The sequence below is a fragment of the Meles meles genome, chromosome 7 (genome assembly GCF_922984935.1).
Source record: "Meles meles chromosome 7, mMelMel3.1 paternal haplotype, whole genome shotgun sequence".
In the NCBI taxonomy this organism is placed as follows: domain Eukaryota; kingdom Metazoa; phylum Chordata; class Mammalia; order Carnivora; family Mustelidae; genus Meles; species Meles meles.
The window spans coordinates 50,797,131-50,817,294 of record NC_060072.1 but is presented as its reverse complement, the minus strand read 5'-3'; the positions used below and the strand labels follow the sequence as shown (position 1 = coordinate 50,817,294).

The 20,164-nt window shown below is 40.1% G+C and overlaps 1 protein-coding gene across 1 annotated transcript in view; it reads left to right on the top strand.

The window, feature by feature from the left end:
• The first annotated feature begins 715 nt into the window (after positions 1 to 715).
• The window catches only part of HELB (DNA helicase B), a 31,309-nt gene continuing 11,860 nt past the window's right edge, over positions 716 to 20,164 (top strand). Inside the window, exons 1-10 of the mRNA XM_046010557.1 lie at positions 716 to 903; positions 2,350 to 2,760; positions 3,669 to 3,838; positions 5,928 to 6,806; positions 9,755 to 9,932; positions 11,307 to 11,448; positions 13,645 to 13,799; positions 17,262 to 17,343; positions 18,075 to 18,134; positions 19,334 to 19,562. Of these exons, the coding sequence (XP_045866513.1) occupies positions 717 to 903; positions 2,350 to 2,760; positions 3,669 to 3,838; positions 5,928 to 6,806; positions 9,755 to 9,932; positions 11,307 to 11,448; positions 13,645 to 13,799; positions 17,262 to 17,343; positions 18,075 to 18,134; positions 19,334 to 19,562 (2,493 nt within the window). The 5' untranslated portion in view covers position 716. The remainder of the gene's footprint in view (positions 904 to 2,349; positions 2,761 to 3,668; positions 3,839 to 5,927; positions 6,807 to 9,754; positions 9,933 to 11,306; positions 11,449 to 13,644; positions 13,800 to 17,261; positions 17,344 to 18,074; positions 18,135 to 19,333; positions 19,563 to 20,164) is intronic.

Sequence of the window (20,164 nt, the reverse complement as noted above, 5' to 3'; positions counted from 1 at the left end):
TGAAAAAGACTTTCAATGTCAGGTAATCCAGCTGTTCCCAGACCTGGCTGAGCATCAAAATAGACAACGCTGGGACGTAAATTAAAAAGAATCCCGGGTCCCTGCCCTAGATCTCGACAGGGTGTGTACAGAATGGAGCCTAGAGAACTGTACCTTGATTAAGAGCCTCTGGTGACGTAAATTCAAGTCCTTAAGGAAACGGAGGACAAGAGCAGTCCTGAGTAAACGGGTCTCCCGTCTGGAGATTCGCTGCTCTTTGCTTTGTGTGGTGGCCGTTTGCCCTGAAGTGCATCTGGGTTTTCGTTTCAGGATGTTGGGGAGGGCTCTGCTTTTCCAGGCTCTCTAGGCTCTCCAGACATGGCCTTCCCGCTCCTTTCTCTCTCCGGAAGTGCTAAAAGTTCTGCGGGTGCCACACCTGACGCTGCCCAGCGGACGGTGCACTCCAGGCTCCGCTCGGACCCTCACTTCTGGACGCCGAGTGCGCACGCTCTTCTCCAAACCCTCAATCGCCCCGCCTTCATCCCGCCCCTCCAGGGTCTTATCCCCGCCTTCTGTGGGAGTTTGGGGCGGAACCTCGCTGCCCCGCCCCTCCGCACAAGCTCGCCGCCGTGGGGGCGTTCCCGGAAGTTCTTAATGCGCGGAGCTGATTGGCGGATCGTGGCTGCGTACCCTGCCCGGGTTTTCCGGAATTTGGGGAGTACTGCAGGGGGAACAATATGGCTTTTTCGAGTCAGCACTTGCGGGAACTGCAGGGACCTCTGCTCCCACCCAAGGACTTGTTGGCGGAGGACGATGACTGTCTGAAGGAGGACGTGGAGGCGGATGAAGACCTGGAGTTTGTGGATGCCGAGGAGCTCTGCAGTGGGGGCGTCAAGGCTGGCACCCTCCCCGGGCGCCTCCACGGTGAGGAAGCCCCCTACCCCGAGGGGATGAGATTGGAGGGGGAAATGTTTCCCCTTCTGGCCTTGTCCTAAGTAAGACGCCCCATTGCTGCTAATAGACGTTTTGGGGAGATGGCCTAACTGTTTCGTCCTACTTAGGATAGGATTAGATAACTAAATAACAATAGCCGTGACTTGAGTAATACCACGTGTTAAGCTTGTGCTCAACATGTATTATCTCATTTGATGTTCACAACTCTTTGAGGTAGTTTTATTTTTATAGTCGAGGAGACAGCCAGATGTCGAGCCTGTATTCATACACAGAATAGAGTTTTAAACTATTTTCCTACTTACCCGGCGTCAAATATTTATTTACCAGCTACTTAGAAAATACACACACACACACACACAAACACCTCAAGGCATTGTGGATTCATTAACTTTGTGTCAATAACGTTGTGATGAGAGTTTATCTTGTGTAGTTTCCTGTGCTATGAATAATACCTGTTATGTGTACGTTGTGACTGATATCTAAGAAAATTTTAGGGATAAGACCAGAAAAATGTTGTGTGTTGATGGCATTTTTCTGAATTTACGCTGTCCAGTACAATAGTCACCAGCCTCAGGTGGCTCCGGAGAACTTGAAATGTAATTGGTGCAACTGACGAGGTGAAGTTTTAAATTTTGTTTAATTTTAATTAATTTAAATTTGAATAGTCACATGTGAGTGGGCAGCACAAGTTTAGACAGAAAGTTTTCAAGTATTTGTGGAGGGTTTAGTCATTTATCCTAAAAGTATTAGTGACTGGATACCATGTTCCAAGCAGGGTGCTGTTTGTTGCCAGGGGTGATACCCAAGAGAGATGAGGTAATGAGGTTTCTGTCTTCATGGGGCTTGTTCTTTGGTGAATAAAACAAGACATTTTAAAAAATAATTACAGAAGTAACTGTAATATTACTTAATGCACAGAAGGAATAATAAGTATTGCTCTGAGAGGTTATAACCTCAAGATTCAGGGAAGACTTTCTTGAGGAAGTGACAATTAAATTTAGAGGTCGGTAGTAAATGGGGGTAAACAGTAAGGAAGAGAACATTTGAGGCAGATGGAACAACTTATGCAAAGGCCCTGTGGTGGGGGGGGGACCATGGGATTTTTTAGAAACTGCATGAAAGTCATTTTTGGTTTAGGTCAGAGTAGCAGAGAGATGGCTGTTTTTAGAAGACAAACAGCAGACTTGCCATGTACCATATTTACCTCTTGGAATACAAGGACGAGTGGAACATTATCTTATTCTAGAGAGCTTACAGCACAGTGGAGGGAGACTGATAAATGGGTAAGTGGAATGTATATGTAGATACCCTAATAAACATCTGTACAGGGTGCTGTGGGGAGGAACAGAGTGGTAGATTTGGTAAAACATTGAAAAAGAGGTTTTAAAATGTCTTAAATTAACTTTTTTTTTAAAGTTGTAATTTCTGATGAAAACACTCAAGAGCAATGTGACGTGTTTGGACGTTTTCCAGTAACGGGTCCTTGGTGGCGAGTGAAGGTGCACGTGATACCTGTGGGATCAAGGAGCTATCAAGTTCAAGGATTTCCATCTTACTTTTTACAGTGTGATATGTCACCGCCAAATCAAAAACAAATCTGTTCCCTGTTTCTTAAAGACTGCAATTTCTCCAGTGATTATATAAATAAATTTTTAACATGGGTAAATGCTGTATCAAGCTATAAAAACCTCAACTTTGGAAATATTAGGGAAACATTAAGAACTTTCCAAAAGGAAACTGGAAAGAAGGGTCAAAAACAGTCTACACAGAATGAAGAAGAAGAGATTCTACTGGAAAATGAGATGTGCCTCCCTGTGGAAAACACGAGTAGGTGGGATTTTATCATCCAACTTTATTGTAATTGAAATACTTAATGGCTAATGTGTTTAAGATATCACCACTATAGTATCTTGGCACACTATTCTTTTTTAAAATCTGTTCTTGAAAATGTGTTTCTGTTGCTTTTGAGTTTGTCATTGTAATTTCCAGGTTACCTCATCATTAAGGTGGAGAGGTTGGGGGAGAGAATCTTTAAGCTCCTTTCAGTTCCTCCCCAGCTTTAAAGCTATGTTTCTCTCTGACTTTTGTGTGAATTGGATTACCTTGAGTCAGTAAGAAGAAGTTCAGTTGTTAACTCTTCAGTTCCAGTTATTATTCTGTTTAGGAAGGCAAAGAAGAAAGAGAAGAATACAAGTATTCCATTTTGGAAAGATTTCTGTCCAAAATGGTATAAAATAATTTTTTAGTATGGTGTTTTATCTGGACATTCACCTGAATGCAATATTTCATTTCTTACTTATATGAAATAAATTTGGCTGCATGTCACTGAATGACATCAGTGACAAAAGAATCATGATTACAGTCAGAAAAATGATTATAAAGGTTAATATATCAATGATTTATTTTTTATGCTTAGCTTTAAATTTATCTTTATAAATGGAATCACAAATTTTACTCTGATTATATTATACACAAAAATAAACAGGAGGCTAAGAGTGGTTGTCTAAACATTCGAAGAACATAAATTTTGGAGTTACACACAATGATGAAAACCACTTCAGTGCAAAATCAATGGTTATAATACAATCAATTTTCTTGCTGGTTCAAGTAAATTTATTTATCTCTCTTTGATTTGGGTTTTTGGAACTGGTTGTGCTCCAGGAGGACGTCCATCACATCGTTGTTCTGTGAGCTCATCTGTATGTTGTGATTTGTTCTTTTCTGTTATCCTGTAGTTCCATTTATAAATGTAATGACAGCTTTGCAGTTTCCAAAAGTAATGGAATTCCTTCCAGTTCTTCTGCCTCGACACTTTAAACGGCTCATAAGCTCGGGTTCTACGAAGGTGTTGGAAGACATAGAAGAGATGTTAGGTACACATCCATGGAAACTTGGATTTAGTAAAGTAAGTAGGACACTCACCATTTAGTCATCTTGTGTAACGGAGGATTTCTCAAACTTGACAGTTTTTGCATCTCTTTCAGAGGAAGAAAATTTGTATGGATCTCAATGTTGATTTTTCTTTTAGTGTTAGAACCAACTATAAACTTCTTATACTTGTAGCTCTTATGCAGGAAATTTATGAAGGACAACAAAATAACAAAATTGATGACACTGAAATTGTCAATAATTTAATTTAATAGAAAACATCTTTTTGGTGACTGGCCATTTGCAATGTGAATATAGATCTCATTGAAGGCACAAGTTCTTAGGAATTTGGCAAATCTGTTTAATCCCTCACTTTTCTATTTGAACTTTTGAAAACTTTCATTACTCATGTGGTACATCATGATATTGGAATTTTTATTTGGCACAATAATACCACTTACATATGAATATGAATCCACTTCTGTTCTTACCATTAGAAACCAAGAGTGGGAGTGGCACTATGAGACTTCAGGGGTGTTGGAAACCAAACTCAGCACTAAAATGTTGGCAGTACTTGGTTATGGGTGGTTTTCCAAGTGAAATACAGTTTAAAAATTCTGAGATAATTCTTGGATCCCCAAGAATGCTTACCAAACCCCTTTCCCCCCAATCTGAGAAATACTGGAACAATGCATTTGTTTCCTATGTCAAATGATGGTGACTTCAGTATGTCTTGCAAAATGAAATTCTGGAGCATTAGATTACTATGTATATCCAGTAGAGAAGAGAGACAGAACAATGCACATTCTGAGACTCAAGTGGGAACAGGAGACTTGAAATCCTACTGTTCGGTGTGGAAACCACCATCAAGAATAAAGACCATTAGTGAGGTATTAGATGGCTGGGGCTGCCAACCCTCTAAGTTGGTGCTTCACCCCATGGTCTGGGTTTAAACAATAGAATTTTATTAATAGAAATTTATTTTAAACAATAGAAATTCATTTTCTCACGGTTTTGGAGGCTCTAGGTCTGAAATCAAGTTGTTGGTTGGTTGGTTTCTTCTGAGTCCTTCTTAGCTTATACATGATTGTGAGAAGACCCTTCTCCCCAGGTCCTCACAGTCTTCTTTTTGGGCCTATCTGTTGTAACTGCCCTTCTTATAAGGATACCAATCATACCTGATTAGGGCCAGTGACCTCATTTTAACTTAATTACCTATTTAAAGACCGTATCTCCAAATATGGCCACATTTTGACATACTAGCAGGTTACAATTTCAACATATGAATTTTGCGGGGACACATTTTAGCTCATAAAATGTATAGAGGGCTCCAGGAGGGATGTCTCTGTGGGTGGGGGAGAGAAATGGAGCTGGTGGAGAACCTACTGAGGGGATCATGGTGAAGGAAGTTTAGTGCCCCTTCAGCAGAGTTTGGGCAGAATTGTTGAGAGGGATGTCGAAACCTAAACCAGCCAAGAAAGTGAGGCAGTCATGAACTTCACTATATATACAAGAGTTTGACACAAAAGTTAATATAATTGTAGTATATCCTGTTGCTCAGCTGTGAATCCTAACATCGATTTAACCAAAATTGATTAACAAAATGTATAACCTTTTTTCAGAGATGGGAAGAGGAGAAGCAGGTGTGCAGGTGATGGTATAAAAAATAGAGAGCTTAAAAAAAAAAAGAAAAAAAGATAGAGAGCTTCCCTAGAAAAAGACTTACCATAGGATGGAGTTAATATTAAATAGCGAAAATTTTTTTAAAAAGGCTAGTATAAACAGTACTTACAACAGTGTTGACTTTATAAGCCATGGAAAGGGTGAGTCAGGGGATTCCTATCTTTTGTGAGAAGCTGCATAGTGTTATTTGACTTTGAAAACTGCATGTGTATTGTTTTGGGAAAATATAATTTTCATTAAAAATGTATATAGATCTTTAATTACAGTATGGCAAAAACTTGATGATGTATTAGGTACCCAGTTTTTTCCCCCAAATTTTGTTGATATACATGTCCTCTGGGACTTAAGCATTACTAACAAATAATACAGTTTTATGTAATTCTGATAATATTCATCAACATTTGTAATTTTTATAAACCAACTTGAACTTTATTTTCTTAAAGATAACCTACACAGAACTGAAGCTTTTGCAATGCGAGGCAAGTTGGACATCATTTTGTCAGTGCAAGTCTCTTCTCCGGTTGATGAGTGATTTGGAGAAGAATGCATTAATAGTATATTCGAACCTGAGGCATGTATGTCGAGACCAAGGGCACACGTGCATTGAAGAAGCTGACTTAACTTATAAGTTATCAGACCAGATGTCCTTCCAAGAGGCTTGGCAGTCTCTGAAGTTTTTGAAGGACATTGGTGTGGTGACATACGAGAAGGGCTGCGTCTTCCTTTATGATCTCTACCAGGCTGAGCGAGGCATTGCCTCTTCGATATGTGACCTGATGACAAGGCCTTCGTGGCATTTACGGGTGGATGTCAAGAGGGTGCTGGCATTAATTCACACCATGAACCCTGAGAATTCAAGAAGCGACGAGACGCTGAACGAAAGCCAACCGGACGAATCAAGTTTAGAAAACTCTGTGGACGTTCTGGACCCCCAGGACAGTGGTGACCACGTTTGGGAAAACGGTGAAAATGACGTGAATGCAGAAATAAGTGAAGCTCAGCTGGACCAGGATCAAGTAGCTGCTTTGGAAATGGTTTGCTCCAATGCTGTGACTATCATCAGTGGGAAAGGTGGCTGTGGGAAGACCACCATCGTTAGCCATCTTTTTAAGCATATGGAGCAGTTGGAAGAAAGAGAGGTAAAAAAAGCCTGTGAGGATTTTGAACAGGACCAGGATGTCCCAGAAGAATGGATCACCTTTACCAAGCAAAGCCTTCAGATGGCTGACAAGGCGATAGAGGTGTTACTCACTGCCCCAACTGGGAAAGCAGCCGGCTTACTGCGGGAGAAAACTGGTTTTAATGCTTACACACTGTGTCAGGTAAAACTGCCCATTTTTAAATTTCTTCCTGATGGCACTCAGGAGGTACTTCTTGGATGTCTTAGGGCTCCCTTCTTCATAGTAGAACATTTAGATCAGAGCCACTCAGAGCAGCCGGTCTGTAAACTGTGACCAGTTTGCAGGGAGGCAGAAGCTGGTGTGGGAAGGTCAGTCAGTAACCAGCTTCTCATGGAGAAAGTCTTGCTGTGAAAAGGAAGTCAGCCAAACCAAAGTGTCGACTTTACGAGTCGTGTAGATTCTAGTACAAGCTTAATTCAGGATGGGGCTGCATACAGGCATGTTACCATCCACAGACCTTATCGGAGAAGAATGTGTGTGGGAAGGACAAGGTTTTATCATATTTTATAGAAGGAAATCTGCATAGAAGTGAAGGCTTTGATCATCTGGTTCAGTTCTTTAGCTTCTTTACCCACAACAACGCATGGCCCACAGTCACGTAATAAAATTTTCAAATGAATTGATATGCTCAAAAAACATAGTTGGAGCTGTAGTTAGAACTCATGGAATTTTAAAATTGTCAAGAACTGAAGAGGTTTTTCTAGGTCTGACCTGTCATTTTATAGATAAGGAACTCAGTTGTTGGAAGATTTCTGAAGGAAATAATCATTGATTTGGACTGTAAAGGACAGAGGTTCAGGTGAGGAGAAGGACATTTTATTTAGGGGGAAGGCCTTTCCACAGGCATTGAAGAGAACCATCATAGTGTGGATAGATGGTTTTGAGTGATGGCATTGATTAGAATGAATTCTGTGTGCTGTAAAATAATGGAAATTGGATTTGGTTTAGCCTGGGAACTTGAGCTTTAAAGTTTGCAAAGTATCTCATTAAATCCTTGATAAACCAGTGAAGTGAGTAGGTGCTATCATCTCCATTTTACAGAAGAGCCCAGTTGAAAATTGGGGGTATTAAATGACATATCCAAGATCGGAACCAGGTGTAGAGCTACTAGCCCTTGGATTCAGATTTGTGACCTCCCCTCTCATTGCACTTTCTGTGGAGCCATAATTCCCTCCTTTATTATAGATCTAACAGAGCTTGGACTTGGTTTACTGGGGAGCCATTTAGGATCCTAAGCAAGAAAGTGAAATGAAGAAAGCAGTTTTAAAGAAGGTTACATAGAATCACAGAGCTGTGAGCCACCTCAGAAAGGACATTACACATTACCTTTATTTGTCACACGAGTGAACATAGCCCTAGAGAAGTTCAGTGTAGCTCACTGATGGTAGAATCTTCTGATTGTCTTATGATTTTTCTCATTATGCCTTCACATCTGATTAGTCTGAGGGTTGGCTTAGAAGAGGAGAGCTAGAGATGCATTATTACTAAGTTTCATCTTATGTTCCAACTCTGATCAATGAGTAGTATCTAAATACCTGTTTCGGATGCTGGGAGAACATTTCTGAAGCAACATTTCAGGTCAGGAGAGAGTATAGGGCCACAGGAAAGGCGCACCATTTATTTATCCCTTGGGCTAGGGTTACTGGGTTGCCAGATGGAGCAGATAAAAAATAAAAATATTTTTTCAGTGTAAGCAAGTAGCAAATATTGCATCAAACATAGTTGTACTAAAATGTCATTTATCGTTTATCTGAAATTCCTGTATTAATCAGGCAATCCCATTTTGAGTCAGAATGTAGGGGAACATGATTGTAAGGCTGTGGGAGTAATCTAGGCTCGTAGATGGGGCCTGTATTCAGTTGGCAACACCAAAAATACAGTGGAAAGTGTCAACCAGGCATTTCTAAGATAACTGACTGAATATATAAAATCAAAGGAGGCAGTTGGCTGTGATTCAGATGTTCTTTTGAGACAAGGCCATTGAGAGAATGGGGGTTTTGTTGAAGGGAATTGATGGATTTGGGTAGAAAATATGAAGGCTTTTACTAACTAATAGACATGTTGAATCTAGCTTCAGTAGAAAAATTAAAGATACGATACCATTTAAGAAATCTGTGTACATATATAGTTGTACATACTTGCAACGTAGAAACATTTGGGGAATGATGTATACCAATATATTTAATGTTCTCTGGTTTTATTTTCCAGATTTTTCTCCTCATCTGTATTTTTAATTTTTATTTATTTTTTAAAAAGGATTTTATTTGTTATTTTTACAAGAGAAAGAAAGAGAAAGCACATGCGTGAGCATGAAGGGGCGGGTAGGGGCAGAGGGAGAAGCAGGCTCCCCACTGAGCAAGGAGCCCAATGCAGGACTCTGTCCCAAGACCCCAGGATCATGACCTGAGCCAAAGGTAGACGCTTAGCCAACTGAGCCACCCAGGCGTCCTCATCTGTATTTTTTAAAATAGTAAATATTATTACATCTTTAATAAATACTTTTAAGTTGTTTTGTTGGTGGTGGTGGGTGGGTTTTTAAATGTTGGGGGCGTAAGGGAACTAAGAATATTAGAAGAAAAATAGTGTTTTCGTCGTTAGGATGGGAAAGCAGCCTTATTTCCAGAATGGAGTGTTAACGGTTGGGAGGAGAGGAGGGCTGAAGTGACCGGGCCATCTCAGAAGGCCAAGAGGTTTATTTGGGAATGGGAAAGAACAGGGAGCTGTGTCTGGTCAAGAGCAACAAGAGCAGGGTTGAGATTCTGCCAGTGCAATAGTGCCAGGTGCGAAGCTTGTGAAAGTAAACACACGTAGTACTTACCAGGAAACCCTTTTTTAAACTGTTTGATCTTTTTGTTGTTGTTGTTTTTAGATTTATTTGATCTACTTCTCTGTGTGTCCATCCCTTTAGGGTTTTAAAAAGTTTTAACTTGTGTGTCCTCCAGTTCTTTATACTATCTCCCTGTGTGGCTTTACCTGCATCCTCCCACCCCCACCCCATTTAAGAGTTTTGTTTTAAAATAACATGTTGTTAAGATTTTGTTCTGTGAACTTTATAACCTGAACTTAGAAATGCCATACTTTGCTTGCAGGTCAATTACAGCTTTTATTTATGGGAGAAGAAAAGCCCGGCCAAGAACCGTCCATGGAAGTTTTCTTCAGTTAGAGTTCTGGTTGTGGACGAAGGGAGCTTGGTATCCGTCAGAATCTTCAAGTCGGTTCTAAAGTTATTGTGTGAGCACTCCAGACTTTCTAAGCTTATTATGCTTGGTAAGTTAAACAGTGTTGCAATCCTAATTGTTTAGTTCAAAGCATTGCAGTTGGTAGCCAGCTTACACCATTTCACTGTTTTGGTATCCATATCCTACAGGCAGGAAGCTGTTTCTCGGAGCCCACCCTCCCAGCTCCCCTGAGTTCAGTCTGACCTCTCCCTCTATCAGCTCGGGTGGTTCTTCGTTTGGGCCAGGATATTAGCAGAGCAAGCTGCAAAATGAAATAGAGTTGTAAGGGGTTTCTGCTAATCACCTAAATGATGACTGTTAAAACGGTAGAAATGTCCCACACTTAGAGCAAATCATGATGTAGATCATTTGGAAATAATAAGACTGAACTGTAGACCACTTGGGAGTGCATTTATGATTTTTGGCTAATAACTTAAGTTGGATATCAGTAGCTTCTTAAATCCTTTCCCATTCCAGTGAGATTTAGATTCGGTTGGGTACCACTGGTCTGTAGACTGTATGATTTCTTGGAGAATCATAACTTGGAGAACCATGCCGTGAGAAGCAAATTGTATGCAAATAATTCTCTTGGGTCTTTGAGGATGTGCTGTAAGCAGTTGATTCTGTTAATGGCTTAAGCATTTCCTCAGTTTCCATTGAGAAAATAGTTATGTTTTTTTGTTTTTTTTTTTTTAAACTCCAGGGTTGGTTTGTTTCAAGAGATTTTTTTTTTTTTTTTTTAAAGATTTTATTTATTTATTTGACAGAGAGAGAGATCACAAGTAGGCAGAGAGGCAGGCAGAGAGAGAGGAGGAAGCAGGCTCCCTGTGGAGTAGAGAGCCCGATGCGGGGCTCGATCCCAGGACTCTGAGATCGTGACCTGAGCCGAAGGCAGCAGCTTAATCCACTGAGCCACCCAGGCGCCCCATGTTTCAAGAGATTTCTAATAGAGCCAAACATTATCAGTTATATTATGGGAATTTATCTATTATCAAATATGTAGGGCTTGTTTGTGTTTTATATGTTCATTCTATTTATTTAAGGCCATGGATTCTTCCAGGTCTGCTAAGACATTGAGTAAGATTGAGTAGGTGACTGAATATATACCTGAGATTCCAAGGCGCGTTTTTCTCTAAAATGTAGGCCTCTAGACAGTTTACCCGGGGTTATAGGTATGAAGGAAGTTCAATTCAGATGTTACCTTACTGTATTATCACTGTTTTTTATATCTCAACTGTTTCCTCTGAACGCTTCGTTGTTTAATGTTTTTAAAGAGTTGATGTTCTTAAGTAATTTGGGGGCACTTTTTTCTTAGAATAACTCTTTATAATTATAGCATATGGCAGTAGGGAGAAATAAAAACAACTTCTAAATTTCAGGAACCCCATTACCGAAAACCTACTCTATCTTATTCTCCTTTTAGGTGATATTAGACAGTTGCCCAGCATCGAACCTGGTAACTTGCTGATAGATCTTTTTGAGACTCTTAAGTCAAGAAATTGTGCTATTGAACTAAAGAAAAACCACAGAGCAGAATCTGAGCTAATTGTGAACAATGCCACAAGGTACAGTATAATTTTGCATTTTCTCTCTTGTATTAGAGGTAAAAAGAAAATACCTATTAGCTTTTGTATTAGGGCAGTTCAGTGCGGTACGTTTACTGTGCCCTTCTAGCACACTTATTCTGACCTTCAGGCATATATGCACCCTTTGTCCCAGAGTTAGAAAAAGAAGATAATGTTTTTCATTACTGGTCTGGCATGAATTATTGAAATTTAAGAGCAAATGTATTTTCCCGATTAAAAAAATATATATATATGAATTAAAGTTGCATCAAGCTTAGAGACTGGAATAAGCCCAAGGGAAACAGAGACTTGGAAATGAGTTCATTAGACTTCAAGGGAGAATGGGAAGAATTATTCCCTAATTTTTGTAAGGGGAGCCCCAAGTAAAAAAATAAGGAATATGGTATTTTATTCTGTGATGAATCCTGGTGGTACCCATGGCATATTATTTCCCTTAGAGTAGAAGAGAATCCTTCTCTTCCCTTAGGCTTTGCGTATGCCTTTAGAGTGACCCTCTGTAATAAATGTGATGGGATCCCAGAATACTAAGACTGTTTTATTCATTGGGCCCACATTTATCTTTGTTTTTTGATACTCTTTTACAAAATGTTGTTTTTGTTGCTTGAACATTTTCATGGTTAGATTCAGCAGAAATGAGAACATTCGAAACTTCCTTTCTCTATGCCCCTGTCTGCCCTAGGTAGGACTGTGGGAGTATAAGAAGGATCGACAGGGATAGGGCAGGATGTGGTAGGTTCATATTAATTCATTAAGCACAAGAATCCAGTTGGATGTGTAATATCCTTTTTGTCTAACCGAGGTCCCAGGATCATGGCCCACATTGGCTCCCTGCTCAGAAGGGAGTCTGCTTCTCCCTTTGGCCCTCTCTCCTCTCATGCTCTTTCTCTCTCTCAAAAATAGATAAACTCTTAAAAAAAAAGAGAAAGAGAAAATCTTGGAGGAATCTAAAGCACATTAGATTTCTTAGAAGTCAGTTTATTTGAAACTTAGGAATTCCTTTTATTAACCCTTTTGGTGTCATTTGAGCTGTGCTGCTTTCATCATTCCTTCTTAATTGTCATCACCAAATATTTCATGTCACATAGAATCCTAGTGATAGCGGAGGGGGACTCATAGAGTTAGAAGTGTTTCATGTTCTGGCTCAGAAGCAAAACAGGAATTCCATGGTGATTCTCAGCACCCCCAAATTTAGTTCTGGGATATTTATATATCTAGGATATATAACAATAATACGACACTGCCCATGGAGCTGTTGTGAGGGTTGAGGGCATTATCTGTTTTGAGGCACTGTATAACTTAGTTTTTTGTGAATAACAGATATTAAATGATCTATTGCAAATCAGTTAAACCTTTTAATCTTTGTCTTTTTGCTCTTTGGTCTTCTTCCCTTTCCTCCCTTTAAACCCTATGAGGAAGGGTTGAAGATGGCAGTAGGGTACCACTAGCTTTGATGCCAGGTTGCCATTGTCTTTTCAGGGAGTTGGTCTTCTTCCAGATAACCAAGGGGAGACCTTCTTATGACAAGGCACCTGCCCCATGCTCTGTTTTCTGATAGGATTTGCTAGTCTTGGGAAATATAAGAACAAAAGAAGGAGGAGGGCATAGAAGCAAAGAGAAGATGTGGATACTTGGTTCAACTGAGAAAATGAGGCCACATGTATGATACACACAAAAGAAAGGTGAAAAAGAGTGTGATGTAAGCCTATGGGAAAGGCTCCGAAGAGTCCAGATTAATTGAAATAGAAAGGGCTATGGAGCCAGAAGGGCCCAGATTTACCTCGTAGCCCTTCTGCTTTCTACCTCTGTGTCTGGGGGCGGCCCACCGCAGTTGCATAAGCCTCATGCTACTCACCTGTGAAATGAGGGTAATACCTACCCTTGTATTGGTCTGGAGGAGAGTAGGTCAAATTCTCAGAATGGTAAATTCCCTGGCAGTTTTATCTAATGCTTTTAATTTGCTGGGGGTAAGGGACTGACTGATAAGTGTAACGTTACAGTCTTGCTAATTCTATTTTCAAACTCATTTGCTATTTATAATGCCTATACGGGTAGCCTTTTCATCTTATTTATTGTCTATTAGCAGATATCAGTTATTGTAATGACATTATCTCTGATAATAAATGACACATTTTTGGATGCTAATGTTCTTGCTGTATTATTTTATCTTCACTTAAGAATCTCAAGACGCCAATTTCCAATATTTGATGCAGAGCTGAATATCTCTGATAATCCAACACTCCCTGTGTCAGTACAAGATAAAACATTTATTTTTATCAGACTCCCAGAAGAGGATGCCAGCTCTCAATTATCGAAAAATGATCCTCACTCTTGTAAGTATAAACATCTGTATTATGTAGCGTTACGATTTCAGTTTTCTAATATACTTACTAAATGACTAGCTGTAATTTTATTTGGTGGTAAAGATAAATATTGCTAGTAAAACATTTAGGCACTGTTAATAAATAAACTATTTATTCATCATCAAATGCAGAGGACCTTGAATTTTGTAAAGAAGTAAGTTCTCCAGCCCAACATATGTACCCAAATCTGCCTTAACAGATCATATGTGTAACATCTCATGCTGGAAGGAACTTGGAAGGACTATTGACCGACACATAAATACACACATACCCAAGAAGTAAGCTCTTGACACATACATAGTAAGAGCTCAGTATTTGTTGAGTGAAGAGGTGGATGTAGATGATTAGTTTAAAATGAAGCAAAGCCCCAGGAATCCAAGTTCATTCAGGAGAAAGCATATCCTAATTAATGAAGATTTTCTTTTATAGCAATTGGAAAAGTAATTACATTTGCTTTTGGGTACATTTGAGAATCAAAAATAATGCTTAAACTGTTGCCAAGTTGAGTTCCTACTAGTTCTTTCTGTTTCTTATCAAATGGACAGGCATGCTTCTAATTATGGGTTTTTGGATGACAACATAACAGGGTTAAAAAGAGCAAAGGATACGGAGTCTTTTCCTTTACGTGTATGACCTTTGTCACATCACATAACCCTTTGTAAGATGGGAATAATGGGATACTGCCCATGGAGCTGTTGTGAGGGTTGAGGGCATCCATCCATTTTGAGGCACTGTATAACTTAGTTTTTTGTGAATAATAGATATATTTTTTTAAGATTTTATTTATTTGATATATATAGAGAGATCACAAGTAGATAGAGAGGCAAGTAGAGATAGAGGGGGAAGCAGGCTCCCTGCTGAGCAGAGAGACCGATGTGGGGCTCGATCCCAGGACCCTGAGATCATGACCTGAGCCGAAGGCAGAGGCTTAACCCACTGAGCCACCCAGGCGCCCCTGAATAATAGATACTAAATGATCTATTACAAATCGGTTAAAGCTTTTGATCTTTATTTGTATTCTAAACCTACCTAGCAAGCTTTTTTTTAAATAGTGTAATGGTTTCCTCAAAATTGAATTCATGAAGGTTTAAATGATTATTACTGAGCATTTATTGTAGTGTTGTCATCATTCTTCAGGGTGTATCCTAACCACTTAGCAACTTTCATTCCGATGTGAAATTCAGGGTCGTACTGCCTTTTTTTTTTTTTTTTTTTTTTAATGTGACAGATAGAGATTACAAGTAGGCAGAGAGGCAGGCAGAGAGAGAGGGAAGCAGGCTCCCTGCAGAGCAGAGAGCCCGACGCGGGACTCGATCCCAGGACCCTGGGATCATGACCTGAGCCGAAGGCAGAGGCTTTAACCCACTGAGCCACCCAGGCGCCCCAGGGTCGTACTGCTTTATGTGTAAGCCTCTCTTGCTTTGTGGGTCATAGTCACAGTTCCCTTGGGTTGGGGTCCATTCACATGGTATAATAATTTTTTTCTCTTTTGAAATGGGATCATGTAATACATAGTATTCTATAAATGCCCTTTTGATTTTTTTTAAATTATGGAAATAATTTCTATTCCTTAAAAAACGTCAAATAATTCAGAAGTGTCTGAAGTAAAAATGAATATTTCCCTGTCGTCTTCCTCTCCGTTTCCCCCAAAGCAACCCCCAAAAAGTCACATACTATTTTTCTTCCTCACCCACTACTCTTACTATGCTGTAAGAATTTGGCATTGATCCTTTAAACCTTATTATATCCAGACACAAACATATAGTATTTATTTATTTTTAAGACTTTATTTATTTATTTGACAGATAGAGATGACAAGAGGCAGAGAAAGGCAGGCAGAGAGAGAGGAGGAAGCAGACTCCTTGCTGAGCAGAGAGCCCGATGTGGGGCTCGATCCCAGGACCCTGAGATCATGACCTGAGGCGTTAACCCACTGAGCCATCCAGGCGCCCCTATAGTATTTATTTAATCTTATGTGAATAGGATGATAAGCTGCATGTTGCTTTGTGAATTTTTATTAAATATATTGTGAATAATTTATAGGTAACATTTATTCTCACAACAGCTTAGTTAAGAGTAGGTAGTATCTGTACTAACAGACAAAAAGATGAGACTTAGCTGGTTAAGGAATGTGCCCTCCTTGCCACTCCATTTAGAGCTACCTAAAATGTGATTAGTTTTATTTCCAGTGCCCATTCTTTATGTTAATGAGAATGTACTTTAAGAGCGGTCTGTTTCAGAATGACAGCAGAGCTCAGCCGATGCTGATTTTCCATCTCAATTACAAACTTCAGCTGGAAAGTTAGTCTCTTCTTTAAAAGAACTGAATAAATATTCCTTAGAGAGAGGCCTGTTATGGTTTTCCATTAAGAATTAAGTTACTGAGTAAATGATTCCCATTATTACAAAGTACGAGACGGCAGACAGGCTTCATAGCTGGGCTAGAACTTCACAGGTTCTGTGAAGTGTGAGAAAAATGCGTGTCTTAGAATCAATGAAATACAGTGTACGTATTGATCTGTAAGATGTCGAGAGAATGAAGAAAGCAAGGAGCAGAACAGCGCGATCCTGTACGTGTAGAGGAAAACAATATCCTGTGAGACCTTTGGAAATTCCTGTTCTGGCAGGCCCGGGGTTGGCTGAGGATGAGCTGAGTGGTCATTTGTTAGTGAGAATCTTCCCTTCACCTGAACGACGAAGGGCTCATAAGCAACTAATTTAATCTTCCTCGAGCAGGGCATCACAAGGCCTGGGTTTTTTCATTCCACCTAATTCATCTGCTACAAGGGGAAGGCACAGAAGCCTAAATGCTCTTACCTAAGTTTTTCTGTCTTTTCTCTCTCGTGAGAAATACTCACTGTTTTGTTCTGTTGGTAAGACAGATGAGAGGAAGTCTCCTTCTCAGCGCTTTGAGGGAGGCTCTAATCATTGTCAGTGATCCGAGGTCTAAAAGGGAGGCCAGCCACCCTCTGCCATTTGGAAAGTGACTTTTACTTCCAAGAGCCTCAGCTTCACATTTCTATCTAGAGTATAATCGGTGTCTTCGGTCCAGCTATTTCCTACTGGCTAGGTATGGCCCCTCTTGGGATGGATGCCCCGGCCGTCAGGGGTTAACCTTTTAGTTGCTGGCTCCTGGGGAGGTCTGGGTGTCTTGGGGGAGCAAATGAAATCAGTGCCAAGTGATTATATTACAAATTAGGAGCTGTCCTGGCTAGCGGTTGACACCTCTGTTGAGGATAGGGCATCTGGGATCTTCATTGTCATTCTCGCTTCTGGTGCTCTGGCTGCTGTCGTAAATGATGTTGGCGGCCCCATGACCCGCTTGTATTCCATTTCCCAGAACCCCCTCAGCAGGAATTCTGAGTTGCTCCATCAAAACAATGTTGTACTTTGGTGCTTTTCTGTGTTAACTTTTTTCTCTTGAATTACCAGATTTATATTCTGCAGTTAGAGCCCTACTCAAAGAAAAAGACCTACAAGACGCACAAACATCCCAATTTATTGCATTTAGAAGGTAAAGCATTTACAGCATTTTAATGTTCTCAGCCTTGCCTTTAGATCTTATAACTTATATAGATGCTGTTTAAATGGGAGACTCTCATCATTCTTCACTGCTAATTCTGTCTCTAATCTTGAGGTCTTTCTTTGTTAGACGTGGCAGAGGGCAGTTTTTAAACAGGGCTCTTGGGTGGCTGATTCAGTTAAGCATCTGACTCTTGGTTTTAGCTCAAGTCATGATCTCGGGATCGTGAGGTCCAGCCTGCATCAGGCTCTGCACTGAGCACTGAGCGTGGAGCCTGTTCAGGATTCTCTCTCTCTCTCTCTCTGTCCCTCTCCCCACTTGCACTATCTTTCTCTCTCTCAAAATGAATAAATAAAATCTTTAAAAAAATAAATAGGGCTCTTGCTCCCGAATATTATCTTTGGAAACTCCCATGTAATCTGAGTGGAACAAAGATTTACATTAAGATAAAAATGACAGAGGCCCTTGGCTGGCTCTGTCAGTGGAATGTGGTACTCTCGATCTCCGGGTTGTGAAGTCAAGCTCCACGTTGGGTGTAGAGATTACTTAAAAATAAAAACTTCAGAAAAAGAAAAGATAAAAATTACAAAATGCTTTTTCCTGGACATCTTTCTGGAAACTTTTAGTCTTGTGTAGTACACTGACATCGTGGGTAACAGGACTAAACACAGAACAGATACCATTATGGTGACCCTCGCTTCTTGCTCGTTCATGTGTTCCAGGCAAGACTGTGATGTCATCAACGCCTGCTGTTGCAAGCACTACACAGGCCACCTAATCAAGTGAGCACGAAAGATCCGAAAGCTCCAGGACAGTCCTTCCTTTAGTCACCGTTCTTTTGTTTGTCTTGACCTTTATCACTGTAGCCACATATTTAAAAATCATTTTTATTCTCACTTGTGAAGTCAGACGATCTCTTTAATTAAATATAATGTGTATGCCTAGGCACTGACTGTTGTGGCAATCCGTGTCATCAGAAAAATAAGGAATACAGTTTTCTTTGTGGTTTTCAAGTTGGCAACCTCCAGCTTCTCCAAGATGAGTGTGGAGAATTCAGAATGTTTTCCAAATATGATATGTGCCTAGGTGTGTCCGGGAACCTTAGCAACTGGATACCTGCAGAGAGCACCTTAGTGGACATCTGTCAGAGACATATGAGTGTGGAAAAGTCGCTCTGTTTGCACACAGGAAGAGTTAACTCACTTGTCTTGCATTTATCTACACTTACTATTTAATAAGTGTAGAGAACGTAGAGACATGGAAGTTCTAGAAGAAGTTCCTGTCTGTCGAGGGAAGCCACAATGAAAACCACCTGAGGTAGCCTCACAGAGGGTTAGAGAACAGCGGCAGGAGGTCATCTCCTCTGTGTCCCAGTGACTGTGATCTTGGCGGGGGTGGGGGGTCAGTTTCGCTTTTCCACATATGTAAAAAGAGGATACCCAGCAGCATTTCCCTTGTGCAGTTGTAGTGAGGGTGAAATGAAATAACATCTCTAAAGCACTTAGCCTAGTAACTGGTATATCACGAGTGTGTATTCAGTTTGCTGTTGCTGTCCTGATAAAGGTCATAATTATTAGACTAGAAATATGCATATGTGGGGTAAAGACGTGAAATAGGGTAGTGATAGGAGAGACATTGGAGAGGAGAGGATGAATTTAAAAGGTAGACTCAGTAAGATTTTGGATAACTTTTAGAATGTAGAGGAAAAGAGAGATGTCAGCATTTATGTCGAGATTTCTAATTTGAAAAAAATTTGGCTGGGATGGGTCTTTGGGTTTGCAGTGGCGTGGAGGGCATAGGTGATCAGACCATGACTATGGGTCAACAATTTCTTGTTGACATTTGGAGAACAAAAGTGAAGTAAAGAGAGTGTGGAAATCATTTTGAAAATTGGATCAGATCTGAGTGGGAGTTAATGCTTAAACAAAATGAAGTTGAGTTTTTCCAAACCTCGATGACGTATTCTCATTTTCTAACCCAGAGACCATCGGAATAGACTTCAGTTTGGAGTTGGTGATAAAATTTGTTGTACCAGGAATGCATATCTCTCGGAGTTACTCCCTGAAACTACCTCTCCCAGTCAGGAAAGTAATGAACGAGAGGCCAGTGGTGAAGACTTTAATGGTACTCCTCATGGTTTTGCTAAAAACAAGCAAGACTTTGAAAGTGATATTCGACTTTGCAATGGAGAAATATTTTTTATAACAAAGGCAAGTGATAACAAGAAAAATAGTACCTTTTTACCTATTAGAGATAGGTGGTTTTTTTAAAAATTACCCTAGGTTTGATTCAAAATCCAATATCAGATTTTACATTCTTCCATAGTTTTTTGCTAAAGATTTTTGTATTCACTTTTTTTTTTTTTTAAGATTTTCTTTATTTGGGAGGGGGTGAGAGAGAGAGCACAAGAGAGGGTAGGATCAGAGGGAGAAGCAGACTCCCTGCCGATCAGGGAGCCTGATGCGGGACTCAAACCCGGGACTCCAGGATCATGACCTGAGCCAAAGGCAGTCACTGAACCAACTCAGCCACCCAAGCACCCTGTATTCACGTTTATGAGGGATATTGGTTTGTAGTTATCTAGTGATGTCTTGTCTGGTTTTGGTGTCAGAGTAATGCTGGCTTCATAAAATGAGTTGGGACATGTTTCTTTCTCTTATATTTTCTGGAAGACTTTGTGAAGAAACATTTTTAGTAAGTTCAAAGAGCTCGGGTAGCAAAAATAAGGGACAAAAGACACACTTACTGTATTTTGCAAAGCATCATTTCCTTGGTTGCTGCTTAACTGTAGAAATGAGAAGTATCGTTGAAT